Below are 15,953 nucleotides of genomic sequence, written 5' to 3' on the forward strand. Positions count from 1 at the left end.
AATACTGATATTTGACTAAAATATTGTACTAAGTAATATCTAAATATTAACACTGCAATGGAATGAAAATTTTACAAAATTTTTGAAAAGAAGTGAATGCCTGGGTCAATGAGGAAATGCAAATAAAATAACACCTTTCCTCAACAGTGAGCACTAATAGTCCCATATTAATAAGAAATAAGCATCAAAAGAAAGTAGGATAGTGCATGGATCTGGAGACTTAATATTGTTAGATGACAGTACCCTCCAAATTGATCTACAGACTCAATGCAATCCCTATCAAAATCCCAGCTGGCTTCTTAGCAGAAATTGAAAAGTTGATCCTAAAATCCTTAGGGCAATGCAAGGTATCCAGAATAGTCAACAGTCTTGAAAAAAGAACAAAGTTGAAGGACTCACACTTCATGATTTTAAAACCTACTACAAAGCTACAGTAATCAAGACAGTACAGTACTGGCATAAGGACAGATACGTAGATTAATGGAATAAAACTGAGAGTCCAGTAATAAACCCTTAGATTGATGGTCATTTGATTTTTGACAAGGATGCCAACTCAATTCAATAGCGAAAGACTAGTCTTTTCAACAAATGGTGCTGGGACAACTGGATATCTGTATGCAAAAGAATGAAGCTGGACCCTCTCTCACATCATACACAATCAAATACCTAAATGTAAGAGTTAAACCTATGAAACACAGAAGTAAATCTTCATAACCACTGAGTTAGGCAAACCCTTCTTATATATTAGACCAAAAGCACAAGAGACAAAAGAAAAAATAAATTTGACTTATTCAAAATTAAAACTTTATTCTTGAAAGGACTCCATCAAGGAAGTGAAAAGGCAACCCACAGAATGGGAGAAAATATTTGCAAATCATATATCTGATATGGAACTTGTGCCCAGAAAATATAAAGAACTACAATTCAATAATTTTAAAAAGCCAAATAACCCAATTAAAAATATAGGCAAAGGATCGGGATAGACAGTTCTATACAGAAGATATACAAATGGCCCTTAGCACATGCAAAGATGCTCAGTGTAACTGGCCACAAAGGAAATGGAAATCAAAACCACAATAAGATACCACTTCACTCCCACTAAGATGGCTATAATAAAAAGTACAGACAACAATAAATGCTGGCAAGAATCTGGAGAAATGGAATGCTAAAACACTGCTCATAAAAAAGTAAAATGGTGCTGCCACTTTGTAAAAACAGTTTGGCAGCTCTTCAAAAGGCTAAAGAATTAAATGACCCTGGAACTCAACTCCTAGGTATTTATTACCCAAGAGAAATGAAAACGTATGTCCAAACAAAAATTTGTACAATAATACTCATAACAGCATTATTCACAACAGCCAAAAAGTGGAAACAAACCACAGGTACATCAAGGGATGAATGGATAAATAAAGCATGGCATATACATACAATGGAATGTTATTTGGCAATAAAAAAGAATGAAGTTATAATACATGCCACACCATGGATGAACCTTAAAAACACGCTAAGTCAAAGAAGCCACTCAAAAATGACCATATATTTATATGACCTCGTTTATATGAAATGTCCAGAATAGGCAAATTTATAGAAAGTAGATTCATGGTTGCCTAGACCTGGGGGCAGGTGAAGAGAAAGTGACTGCTAATGGGCATGAGGTTTCTTTCTGGGGTATTGAAAAAATTCTAAAATTAGATTGTGGCGATGGCTGCACAACTCTGTGAATGTACCAATACTAAAATTCATTGAATTTACACTTTAAAAGGGTGAATTTTATGGTTTGTGAAGTATATTTCAATATAGCAATTTTTAAAAAAACAGAACTAAAAAATAAAAGCAGCACTGTATTCCTTCATGGACAAAAGAGGAAACCACAAAACAGATTAAAAAAGTTTTAAATAAACAAAATTTTTAAAATTAAGATGATAAATTACAGCTAATATAAAAAATGAAAAGTCAGGAGGGAAAATGTCTTAAGTTATATACCAATAAATGTGGAATTTGGGTATGAACTGAATGAATAAAATATGTATAATCTGATGTACAAAAAAGATAATATGATCACATGAAAAAGAAAAGAAAAAGAAAATATTATTTAAGAATAACCTGGCTCATAGAGATTTACTGGACATATTCTAAAATGTTGCTTAATTTCTAGATTTCAGTCCTTTTCTATATTTTATAGCAGCTTGTGTATGTTAACCAACTCAATTTATGAAAGAAATGTTTCTAAGATGATCCCCAAATATGATATGGGCAGTATCAAGAGAATATATGATGTGGTATGGGAGTTTTAAAACATGGCCCCAAGTTGTTTGACATTGCTCCCCGAAAAGAAGTGAAGTCTATGTCCCCTTCTCCAGAACAGAGTGCAGCAGAAATGATGCTTCCAAGATTAGGTCATAGAAGGCTATTCAACTTCTGCATTGGGTTCTTGCAGCACTACAGAACTAGATACTTCCTCTCAGGATAGTCTCTCCAAACTCAGAAGCCATACTGTAAGAAGCCAAAGCCACGTGGAAGGACCATTTGTAGGTACTCCAGGTAACAGTTCCAGCTGAGCCCAGCCTTCAAACACTACTGACTAGGTACCAAACATGAATAAAGAAGTCTCCAGATGATTATAGTCCATAACTGTTTTTGTCACCTCCAGGCATTCAAGCTATCTCAGCTAAGACCCCAGCCATCATGGATGGAAGCACAGAAGAGACATCCCTATTTACTTCTGTCTGAATTCTAGATCCACAGAATCACTAAGCATAATAAAATGGTTGTTCTTTTACATCACTGAATTTGGGGTGGTTTGTTATGCAGCAATAGATAACTAGAACAAGGGCTATTCTCATCAATAAAGATACAAAAATATTTAATGAAATCTTACAAAAAAATCACATCACATCAAAAAGTTATTCATGAAGATCAAGAAGAGTTTATACTAGAGTTTACATAAGGCTGCTGTAATAAATACAAATAAAATACAAATAGTAGAACTAATACAAGCTATCACAATGAAATATATTTAAAATTTTTAATCATCAAATAATATACTAAAAACTCATTCAATAAAATTCAACATCTATTATCTAATAGAACTAGGGGCACATGCATGATTTCTTCTTTCTTAAAATTTAAGAACTATTTTAAAACCAACAGCGAGTCTTGTACTTTCACTCTCACTCATAATCACCGAAATAGGGATATCCTGGGGATACAAAAAAATGAGTAATACACAGTCCCCAATCAAGGAATTAACAATCTAGAAGCAAATACACACATGTGCATAACTATAATACAATATACTAAGTGCTCTACTGGAAAGAGAAGAATAAGAAATATATTCAAGGGGAGAAGGAGGTAGAGTCCAAAAATATTTCCCCAAAAAAGAGTGACATTTGAATTAGTCAATCCTGTGATATGGAAGGGAGAAAAATAAGACTTTCCAGGCAGTAAGATAAACAAAAAGAAAGGTCTAGGGGCAGAGAACATATGGCGGCTAGAGAACAGCAAGTATGCCATAAGGAAATCTGGGCTGGAACTTTTAGATAAGGAAGAACTCTTAGAAGTTTGTAAACAGGAGACTTCCTTGATCAAATTTGGTGTTAGAAAGATAACGCAAGTGGGAGTACACAAAACAAACTGGAGGTGGAGAGATGATTCAGGGAAATCAATGGAGAGATACTGTGGATATACTGCTTTTAAGCGGGAAATCACACTTAGAAAAACAAATGGCATAGAGGTACAATCTTAACATATGATAAATCATAAGCAACACAAAAATAAGAAAAATGTTCACTCTTTAAACACTGAGATACCATTAACAAAAAGAAATATAAAGCTAAGCCCTCACATTTTCTATTAAAAAATTCTGATGAGCCAAAAAGTTAAAAAAAAAAAAAAACCCTACAGACTAGACAAAAATAGAATAGCCTAATTAGCTGCAGATATAAGTTGAGATTTCTGATGTTAACAAAAATGATAAGATATTAGGAAAAAAATGCATTTAACCACTTAGAACAAAATATTATAGAGAAAAGTATAATATAAATATAAAAAGGAAAGTAATGAAATGGTATACAATTTAACAGAGATAATTTATCCCTTCAATAAAATTAACCCAAAATGGGAACCAGAGAGGAGGATAATTTTTTAAATTAGGAAATGACTAAATAAACCATAGCACAGTAATATAATAAGACATTATTTCTTTCAAATGTGTACACAAAATAATCATTTAAAACATTAAACAAGAAATAAAATCCACATCCTAATCACAACCCTATGAAAGCTAACCATATATGGATAAGTGACAGTGAATTCGAATTTAAGAAAATACGTCGCACTATACAAGTGGTGATAGTTCAAAAGCTAACAATTCTTTTTCATTTTATGTGTAAAAAATTGATATTAGTTCCAATTGATATTTTAAAATTTATTTACAAAACCATACATATTTAGATAAATGCATATTTATAATCAAGATTTACATTTCAGTTATTCATTAATAACAAAAAGTTTAATGACTAGCCTTCCCTAAACCATCCATGTGTACCTTTTGTAGATGAAAGTTAATTCCATGAAGGAAAAAAACTATTCCCTATAGCTTTGATAAATTAAATAATAATTTCATTAAGCGTGTATATTGAGTATAGTGTTGATTCAATTTTTAAAAACCATATGGGTTTAGCCTCCAGTGTAAAGCTGAAATGCTTCTACTGTCATAAAATTATGAAGAAACAAAATTAGGATGATTTAACATGAATATGACTCCAACTCTGTACTCCTCTGGTAAGAAACAGCACATGTAATAAAATTTGTAATAGACAACAGTGATCAAAAGAATTCACTAAAGTGGACAGTGATTACATTAGGTCACTCAGCCAAGAATTCTGTATGTGCAAAGAACTTCATGTTTTAACAGCCACTACATAAACTCAAAGGAAACTGAAATGTCATAGTCAGGGTTTACATCAGCATATTTTTTGACATATTTTTTATTATATGCCATTAAAGGAAAATAATGCAGCCGAAAATGACTCAAGACACAACTTAAAGGTCTTATGACTGAATAGATCCCTTGTTTTCTGACTAGTTTGTTGCTTTTTTCTAATACGCAGTATTAAAAATTTTTTAAACACAATTAGAAAAATCAGGGATATATTTTATATAACTCACTTAAGTTCAAAATGTACAAATGAACCAGGAAGAACACAATAAACATTACCTGCATAGCACTCTTGCCCATTTTAACAACTTCAAACAACATCATGTTTTCCACTCCATTCTGCTGGTGATGACCATTCATTCGGTTTGGACCAGAAGGAGGTTTTCCTCCTCCATTTCCACCTTTGCCCTTTTCTCCTGGGCCTTTTTTGCCTTTTTTACAAGTCTGCATAAAAATACAAGTTGCTTAAGTTATATCCTTATCCTTGAGAGTTCAAAATAAAGCTACAGCAGGAGCAGCTGATAGCGTGCATAATTATAAAACACTTAAACCTGACCTAAAGGGGAGTGCCATACACATGCGTCATAATAAAATGATATGGTTGTGACAGCCTCTTTGTAGTATCAATTTTTTTAACTTATACTACCATATACCTCATATGACACTGCAGTTAGGAGCACAGTCTCTGTAGACTGACAGACTGCCTAAGTCCCAAATTTCTATTCCTGTTAGCTGAGTGATCTTGGGCAAGTTACTTAACCACACTGTGCTTCAGAGAGATTTTCTAATTTGTAAAGTGAGGATAAAAGTAAAAAAAAAAAAAAAAAAAAAAAAAAAAGAGCCTACTTCATAGGACTGTGCTTTAGGGTGCAGACTGTAGTGGGCAGCAAGAATAACAAAACTCTATGAAATAAGTAACTCGTAATGAATTCAACATTTTAACTTGATGTCTATTGTTAGTCTTATAAATCACTGCAGTGCATTGACAAAGGAATTCTAAACAGTATGAATAAGTATATCAACCTCTTTCTTGTTCTGGGCCTTCCCTCCAGCACTTATTTATCATGAAAGTTCAATTAACGAACACTATGGAAATGAAGCCCCTTTATAGGAAAGTTAACATTGGGTGGAGGGACTTCATAAATCAGTGAATAGGCTGCCTACATGCCTCAGATATAAAAGACCTCCAACAGCATTTATACCTTATTATTTTAAAAAAGTCATTCCCCAACTCAGAGTCCTCATTTCTAAAATGCCAGAGTTGTATCAATATCTTTACAGGTTAGAATAGATGATTCCGAGGGTCTCTTTTAGATCTACCCATTTCTATGATCTAGAGCAACAGTCAGCAAACTTTCTGTAAAGTACCAGATAGTAAATATTTTAAGGCTCTGCAGGCCACATACTGTCTCTGTCACATATTCTTTATTTTCACTATCCTTTAAAACTGTAAATACCATTCTTAACTCGTGGGTAGTACAAAAACAGGCCATAGTTTGAGATCCCTGATCTATAGCCAGATCTACAAATTTACTTCCACTGACAGTCTGTATGTTTCTATACTTTGTTCCATAAAGGGTCTTTTCTCCTTCTTCAAGAATCTAAAACCACCCTACTCTTAAGAACTACTTCAGGGGCTTCCCTGGTGGTGCAGTGGTTAAGAATCCGCCTGCCAATGCAGGGGACACGGGTTCAATCCCTGGTCCAGGAAGATCCCATATGCTGCAGAGCAACTAAGCCCATGCACCACAACTACTGAAGGTCACGTGCCTAGAGCCCGTGCTCTGCAACAAGAGAAACCACTGCGATGCCCGTGCACCACAACAAAGAGTAGCCCATGCTCGCCACAACTAGAGAAAGTCCATGCACAGCAATGAAGACCCAACACAGCCAAAAATAAATAAATAAAATTTATTAAAAAACAAAAAAGACTATGAGGTAGTATACTATAGTGGATTAAGAGTATACCACCTTTCAACAGATGTGGGCTCAAATCCTTAATGACTAAGCTTCTCTATACCTCAGTTTCCTATCTATCTATAAAAATTAAGTTTTCTAATCTACAGGGTTGTTCAAATATTAAATTAGAAAACATGTAAAATTATTAGCACAGTGCATGGAACATACATAGCATAGGGTCAAAACATTATTATTGTTATAATAAATCACTGATCTGACGCCTAACACCTCACTCACAACAGTGGCTACTCTATTCAGATGCCACTATAAGTCTTATCCCAGCTTGCAAATTAAAGCCAAAAGCAGAGTTTTGGTTTTGAAAGATGACTGCAGAACAAGGAAAAGTGGTTTTCTAATGAATAAGCATATACTACCCGCTAGAATTATGGCTGTCTTTGGATAGTCATGAGTTAACATTTGTATTCATTCACATTCTCTCCCCTCCACCAAACTACCACTTTTTAAGGGACTAAGAATGCATACGAAATTATGAAACACATGGATTATGTGCACTCTAAAAAGATATTCCAAGGACTAGTTAAATAAATTATGTTCCATACATAAAATGGGATCCTATGACACCATTAAAAATTACAGACAGGAAAAATTCACTGATAGGAAAGCTGCTGACAACATGCCATTAAGTTTTAAAAGCAAATGAAACAGTTTGCACAGTATGATTCCATTTAAGTAAAATTCTATGTGCATTTTTATATATAGGTGTATATATACATGTGTATGTTCATCAAAAATGTTTACATATTTAAAATGAGAAATTTTTACTTTGCTCATTGTACATTTCTGCATTATTTAGACTTTTTAAAAGTAAATGTGGGGGCTTCCCTGGTGGCGCAGTGGTTGAGAGTCCGCCTGCCGATGCAGGGGACACGGGTTCGTGACCCGGTCCGGGAAGATCCCACATGCCGCGGAGCGGCTGGACCCGTGAGCCATGGCTGCTGAGCCTGTGCGTCCGGAGCCTGTGCTCCGCAACGGGAGAGGCCACAACAGTGAGAGGCCCGCGTATTGCAAAAAAAAGAAAAAAAAAAAAAAAAAAGTAAATGTGGATTGACATATATACACATATGTATAAAATAGATAACTAATAAGAACCTGCTGTATACACAGGGAACTCCACTTCACTGTACAGTAGAAACTAAAACAACATTGTAAAACAACTATACCCCAATAAAAATAAATAAGAGAATCATCAAAAAAAAAAGGGAGAAAAAAAAAAGTAAATGTGTCATGAGAAAATATAAATCCAAAATTCATTTTGGCAAAGAAAATGCTGAACAAAAGCAAGTCATCTTTTGCACAATGTATTTACACATGCACGGAGTCAAACGTTACTTTCCAAAATAGCAAAATGATTTAACCATTCAGTAAGTTACCCACACCTCTCAGGCTACCCACTCGTACTCTAAACTTGCATTCTATTGACTCAGAACTTTGTTAGTTTTTATCCTTGACATTACTTATAACGAGTCACTGTCAACAGTAACCCATTAGACTTAAACGCTTGTAGGTTACATTTTTAGCGTGCTTTAGAATAAGAAATTTACTGATTTGCTTTACATTGGACTGCTCATGTACAAATAAAAATAAAGCCAACAGAATACCACATTTTGCTTAGCATACTATGCTTTATAAAATAAACTACTAGAAACAATGACGTATTAATTTCAACTTTATAGTAGAAGTGTTCAAAGGCTTGCCATAGCATTCAGGGGAAAAAAGCATTTTTAAAAGACAACAACATCTGAGACATAACTAAAACAACTATATATAGTATATAATTATATTTATTCATATATGTATATTTATGACCATAAGAACCAAAATAAAGACACATTCTATACATACTTTTCCTTTGCCTTGCTTTTGGTTTTTTCCTTCAATGTCTTCAAAATCTGTGTCAGAAGAAAAATGTGTTTCTGACTCCCTATGACAAAAAGATAAGCAATTATTTAAAACCTTCCTTAGAAATGTAGATGGAGTTTCCAAATTTTGCCATATTTTCTAAAAGAAAGGCTTGGTTAACTCATTACAAAACTATATTAGCATTAAATATAATTAAGATGCTTTCCCAAAGCAACATATCGTAGCATATTACCAAACATTTAAAATTATATAACACAAAAACATTAATCTAAAACACAAATATCTAAGCATGTTTTTATTTTGTTAATTTTTAACCAAAGCATAAAAACAAAACCAGAGGCTCTCAAACTTTTAACTCTAGGAACCGTGGTGTTCTATTGGAATGGCTGGTTTCATTTTCTGATTCAAAGACCATGGTGTTCAGGTAAAACTGTATTTTAGCACTAGGTATGAGATAATCTTTATTAGGGAATTTTAGCAATATTAAGGATCTTATGACCTTTCCTATATAACACAAAAATATTCATAATCTAAGTGTAACTATACAAAACATGTATTTCTGAAAGAATATACGTAAAACATTTTTACAAACTAAATCAACAGGATAGGGAAGTGTACTAATTGATCAAAATCCTTTATGAAGCAAAAAGCTGTTGAGCTATAGTCAAGAAAACTGGTTCTAGTTAATACGGTACTAGGAAACTGTGATCTTGGACAACTGACAACCACTCAATCTTCCTCATCTACAAACAATGTTTATGCAGGAAAGAATGAAATCTCTGAAGTCTCTTTAATCTCTAAAATATAGATTTATAGTTCTAAGAAACTGTCCCTCATTTTGGAGTAGGAGGAGTGCTTTGTATAATCTGGATTTTCTAAGGCAAAATGGAAGTAAACCAATTTAAATACACATGTGTGATGCTTCCTATATATGTAAACATGGGTCTATCTATCTAAATAGTAGTAATAGACCCGCACTTAAATGCTTAAGGCAAGGCATACTTAGTATCAATATTTGGGTCACAATGGATTTTAGAACTGGACAACACACATAAAAGATAAAGGTTTTACCATTTTAAATGTGTAAAATTATTGTCGGTTTTGTTTAAAATAAACAGAATCAAAGTGAAAGGATATCTTTCTAAAGCTAGTCTTCTCTAACTAGATTTCTTCTATTTCCATTTTTATTGCTATAATAACCAGTTGTCCAGAGGCTGTGAGTTAGGAATACTTTATAAATCTAAAATAATGGTTAAGATGCTAGCAGGGGGAAAAATTACTATTTATAGCACTTACCTACAAAGTTATTTAAACAATGTATTGAAGATAGTGGCAATCCTAACTATGTCCTATAATGTTGCGAGGAAAAGAGCCTGTAATAAACACCATTTCCCGTAGTTAATGCACCCAAAACTGAATGACTACTTAATATTAACCTTGAAACTCATGCCTCTTACATCTTAAGACTGTTGTCATCAATAATCTTCCCACATGCCTATATGGCTTTGCAAAAAAATTTTTGAAAATGGTTTTAAACATCTTGGTGTGTAAGTAATCTTTCTTCCCCAAGGTATCTGTGAGATACTAGCTCTCAGAGAGCTCAGTAAATGCTCTAAGTCTGCAATCACTAGTCTTTGCCAATATTCTGATGGCCAAAGAGTAATCAAAGGCTCAATTACATTCTTAATCCTCATCTCCAGGCTATCCCAACTAAAAGAATGAGCCACTAGAGGCTTAATTACTAACTGGAAAGCCTTCTGAAGAAAACTGAAGTGAGTAAATGGGGTAATAAGAGTCTAAAATATCCCCAACCAGAGAAGAAATATTCTTGTGAGTCTGTCTTTCTCTAATGCTTCCTTCTGTTTTTAAGATCAAAAGAACAACAACAAAAACCTATCCTAGGTGAAACTAACATATGCTAATATGTTTATGGGGTATACTGGGTTCACCTTTTAGTGGCTGGAAACTTCATGAGCCATCCATCACATGACTGAATCTTCCACTCCTTTCTCTCTACCCTGCCCCCACCTCACATACCCAATCAAATACTGTCTATTGTACCTCCACAACATCGATTCCCTCTTATCCATTATCCTATTTCAGGCTCTAATTACTCGAGATATTCTAATGGTCAACAGTCTAGTTTATAAAGCAAACCTTTTTAATTATCTCTACTGTATTAATGTATTTGAGAAATTTCATAAGATAATTTTATAGTAGTCAAACCAAAAATTAATTTTTTTCTCAGACTATCCCATATCCTCCCTCAAACAAAAACAAGAAATTTTCCTCAAGAATCTGAAAGTAGGGCTTCCCTGGTGGCGCAGTGGTTGAGAGTCTGCCTGCCGATGCAGGGGACACGGGTTCATGCCCCGGTCCGGGAAGATCCCACATGCCGCGGAGCGGCTGGGCCCGTGAGCCATGGCCACTGAGCCTTTGCGTCCGGAGCCTGTGCTCCGCAACGGGAGAGGCCACAACAGTGAAAGGCCCGCGTACCACAAAAAAAGAAAAAAAAAAAAAAAAAAAAAAAAAAAAAAAGAATCTGAAAGTAGAGTCAATATAAACTGGGATTAAAATCACATTAAAAATCATACTTTGAAATATTGGCAATATCCCAGCAGACCCTTAACACTCTGAAAATAATACAATTATTTAAAAACTGAAAATCTATAAAACATCAAAAGCAGACACTGGCCACCACTATGTACAAGGATATCTGCTGTCTTCAAAATTTTTTGCAACCAGGTTTTTAAATCAAGTCTTATAAAGACCCTAATATGTGGTATATGTGTGCGTAAAGTTAATGGGGATCCACGAGCAGTTTAAAGGTTCACTCTTAGGTACCTCATGAAACTGGAGCTTAGTATGAAAACCACTGCTGCATATAGCAGCTCAAATTCTTTCCTACATCAAAACACCAAAGAGTAATGAGAATAAAAGCTGAATAAGGAGTGTAGTAGCTTTTAAGACAAGGGTAAAGAAAATAGCTATGTTGAAGTCACTTTATGGACCAATGAGCATATAATTTGTTTCTGGGGGGTTAAAAAAAAAAAAGGAAAGCATGTCCTACCCTCCTACGTTTGTTTTAGCCTGTCATTTGATTTTAAACAGTAATCTGACATTACATCCTAAATACTATTGCATGGTATATATTCCTTACTAATGAGAACACTTAACATTTTAAGAATTTCATGACACTCCCTTCAAAACAGTTGCTATTGTAAAACCAAGTATGGACTCAAAGAACTGAACAGCAAAAATAATAAATTTTCCAGGATCTAAATTATAAAATATACTACAAAAAAAGGCATGGAATTACTGTTACAAAACCCAATAAGCATTGATATAAACTATTTCCAAGTATGCATGCTATTTTATACTGAAACATTATATCTTCTCAAGCAGAAGTAACTTTAACTGAAGTTAATACAGTTCCCATTTTGTGGAAAAAACGAGTATTTAGAGATTATCATAATATACTTACTGAAGTAGATTAAAATCAGTTGGTATTTCTGGAGCTGCTATCATTTCTTTATCATCTTCTGGGATGCCCCAATGTCAGAAATATATTCATATATTTACGTGGGTAAAATGATGGTTTGCTTCTTTCTTCTAAGACAGACAATTCCTTTAAAAGGGACAGGGGGCCGGGGGGCGGGGGAGAGCGCCATATTTATTATAAACACACCAAAAATATTGGGAAGGATATCTACCCCAAAACTAAATTTCCAAGTGTCTGCTAATGTGTTTTAGTAAATAAGGATTTCTTTCCCTTGTATTTGACTGCTTTTTCTAGATATGGATTTGTTACAACTGTTGTAGCCCCATGACAGTAACAACAAATACAAAGAAAGAAGCTTCTATTACAATTATTTTTTAAAATTTGTTATGATTCTCCAGCCTGGCTTAAAAAGACAGATACCCTAACTAGGAACAGAATGTGACTTTTACTCATCCTAAAATCTTTATGACAAGTTTAAACTGTAATACAAGACGCCTGAAAATTCTATAGCTTTCTGCTTATGATGTACAGTATAGTTAAAAGGAGCTAATAAAAAAAATCTAAGATATAATTTTAAAATACTTTAAAAACAGGTTCTTCTACCATAGAAGAAACATACGGTCCAAAAGCCTGGCTTATTAATAAATAACTACACTTCATGATAATACCACCTGCGTTGAACAGGAAAGGGGAAAAAATGTTAGCTCTGATCCATTCCCTCAAGGAACTTATAATCAATTTAAATACCAATAATGTCATATGGACAATAGATGAATGCCATTTGTGACCAAAGTAAGTTTGGCCATAGGAAGATGCAGTTCCTAAACAAGAGAGTGACCTAAAAGCAAATGACAAATCTATAACAAAAAAGAGAAAATAGACTGGGTTTGAAGCTCTGAATCTTATGTATAACTTTCTTTTAAAATTTTATGCTTTTATTTCCAAGCAAATTTCATACTTGGTGGCCACCTAAAGACTAAACATATCCAATTAATAATAAATATTCAAATATCACATAGTGATGAACTTCTAATGATCTCTTCCAGCAGAGTAAACTTTATACAAGAAACTGATCATTCAATTTTTCCATTAAGTTTAAATCTTGAAAAAACATCATAAATGGCTGCTAATATGTAATTAACATACAAAAGTTCAAAACACTGCATTTCCTTGCTCACTCTAATTAAGCTACTATGAATAGCAAAATAATGAAGAGGAGAAACAAGAATCAATAATATACAAATTAAGCCCTAATCAAGGGTTGTCTATACCACCACTTTGAGTTTCTTTTTTTCTGAAGAATACTCATATTGTAAAATCTTTATTTAGATATCACTGTCAGTATAGTCTTCTCACACTAAATCATGGTCCCAGGATTGTTCCCCTCCAAGACCACTAATTGTTAATTTGGTTTTATTTTTATTGTAACCTAAGGAATTATCTAAGTAGTATATCAGAGTTCTGAGACTTGCCATCACATGTAGGATACACTCTAGCCTCCTAAAAATCCCAAATAATTTAAAAAAGAAAACTGTTTTTTAAAAAGAGAACAATTTTGTTTTTTTAAGTGAGCTGGAGAGGTACAGAGATAATAAGTTCTAACCAACACATCAGGTCATCTAGATGGCAAGATGGAAATAAAGAGCTTGCTGTGTCTGTCTGCCTACCTGTCCCCTCCCCTCTCTCTCTAAGCATTTTATAAAACCAAACTTGATGCATTCCTTAAATATACAGTTTTTAAGCAGACTTTAAAGATAGTTCATAAATGTATTCTACTAAAGGACATAAAGAATGAATCAGCTCTGAAAGCAGAGAGCACTAAATAAAACAGGTACTGTATGATATACTACATTCCTCTAAATAGCACAGAATTAATTTCTAGTGTACAAGAAGTCTTGCCAGGTCAACTTATTTTTCTCAAAGTACGGCTAGACTAACATGTACTTGGTAATTAGAAACCAAAGAAAACACAAAAGAAAAACAGAATTTATAAAGATGTGAGTCTCCCAGACAAGGTGCCTGTATTTTAAAAGGAAATATCATGCCAGGGTCTGATAGGTTTAGAAAAAATTATTAAACTAGCCAACTCCCTATCCCAGTGAAACACCTGTTTTTAAAAGTTTCTAAATATTAAAAATCCATCCAACCAAGTAAAAGTATCTACCATGTGCCAAATGCAGCAGTGGGCACTGGGCATACAGTAGTGAACAGGAGAACAATGATCCTTGCCCTTATGGAACTACCTGTAACAATAAATGTGAAAATATATTTCTAGGAAAAGGCACCTTCCTCTGATGCAACCTATTATTAAACATAATATTAAATTCCATGTATCTTTAGTTTTTACTACTGTAATCATGCTCTAAATAACCAATTTGCCACCAAAATAGTTCTTCATAGCTCAAAAAAATTATATATATTAAAGTTGTTGTGTAATTTAAAGGGGTAGGGGGAACAATGGATATGTTAGCATTGGTTTGCGGTTTTTTTCTTCAAGAATATAAACTTTATCTGCAGGAAGAACTTCGAATTTTTCCCTTTTTATTTTAAATGTCTACAGCTATACATAAATACAATTTGCTTCCCCCAAAGATTTTCATTAAAAAATTCACAAACAAGGTCTTTAAATGTACTTAATGCCATTTGACCTAAGTTGGGAATCCCCAAACTGTAAGAATACATAATGCTCAAATAAAAGTATAAGTTTAATAATCAAACTCACCACATCATTTCTGGCCTACTGTATGTAGGTTATTAATTTTTAAGAAATATGCTCAAAGATCACAAGGTGGAGCTCTCACCTAATGTCAAAGGAAAGCTCTGAGATTTTTAGCATTTGTACCAATTCTCTATAACTACTATAAGAGAGTTAACATTCCAACAGCTTTGGAGGATAAAGCACAGAAATAAAATTTGCTTTAACTCTCAATCACTATTTCCCTTTTGGGAAAAAATACATCCAATAACAACTAGCTTCTGCTTCTCCCTACTGAAAACTAAGCAAACACATTTATCGATAGGTTGAATAACATACTTTAAAGTAAAACCACTTCCTTAGGCTCAAGTGTGTAATACACTGCCATTAAAGATTTATTAAAATTAAAAATAGGTGATTATATATATTTTAATTCTATACCTTAAATTCAAGTAAATGCTCTCAGCAGTAATGCTTTTGATATAAACAGAGATCTAAACGCTGAAATTTGATCACCATACTTTTCAAGTTATCTATAATGAATCTATGTTTAGGGCCTGTTACTCAGTTTAGATCCTGAGTTAACTAATTCAATAACAAAAAAACTTTCTTCTTCCACTTCTGAAAACCTGTTGGATACCTACTACTCTAGCACATAAACACAAATATATACTAAATATATATAATTATGCTTGCATCCTTAACTCCAAAAAGTGACTTAATTGATTAAAATTGTCCACCCACCGCCAAAAAAGTAAAAATACACAAAAACAACCCGTTTTTCTTTGATATTGTTTAAAAAACTTAAAGTAATTCTGATTTCTTTTTATAGAAGAATGATTGTTTCAAAGGTCCTTTAATTCAATCCCAAGTGGTTTCAAGATAGAAAATAAAAAACTACAAAACTAACAAGGTCCCGCAGAACCCACATGTTAGGGGGAAGCACTTAAAGTAGCTGGTGTATTAATTCTTTCCCT

At 33.5% G+C, this 15,953-nt stretch overlaps 1 protein-coding gene across 2 annotated transcripts in view; it reads right to left on the reverse strand.

The window, feature by feature from the left end:
* Positions 1-12,307, reverse strand: part of STAG2 (STAG2 cohesin complex component) — a 71,543-nt gene extending 59,236 nt beyond the window's left edge. For both annotated transcript variants that reach the window (XM_007448344.1, XM_007448343.1), the window contains exons 1-3: positions 12,264-12,307; positions 8,762-8,840; positions 5,219-5,383 (exon numbers count right to left, since the gene is read on the reverse strand). In XM_007448344.1, coding sequence (XP_007448406.1) covers positions 5,219-5,383; positions 8,762-8,840; positions 12,264-12,307 — 288 coding nt within the window. The remainder of the gene's footprint in view (positions 1-5,218; positions 5,384-8,761; positions 8,841-12,263) is intronic.
* Positions 12,308-15,953: the final 3,646 nt, after the last annotated feature.

Source organism: Lipotes vexillifer, unplaced genomic scaffold, assembly GCF_000442215.2.
Source record: "Lipotes vexillifer unplaced genomic scaffold, Lipotes_vexillifer_v1.1 scaffold1524, whole genome shotgun sequence".
NCBI classification, from domain to species: domain Eukaryota; kingdom Metazoa; phylum Chordata; class Mammalia; order Artiodactyla; family Lipotidae; genus Lipotes; species Lipotes vexillifer.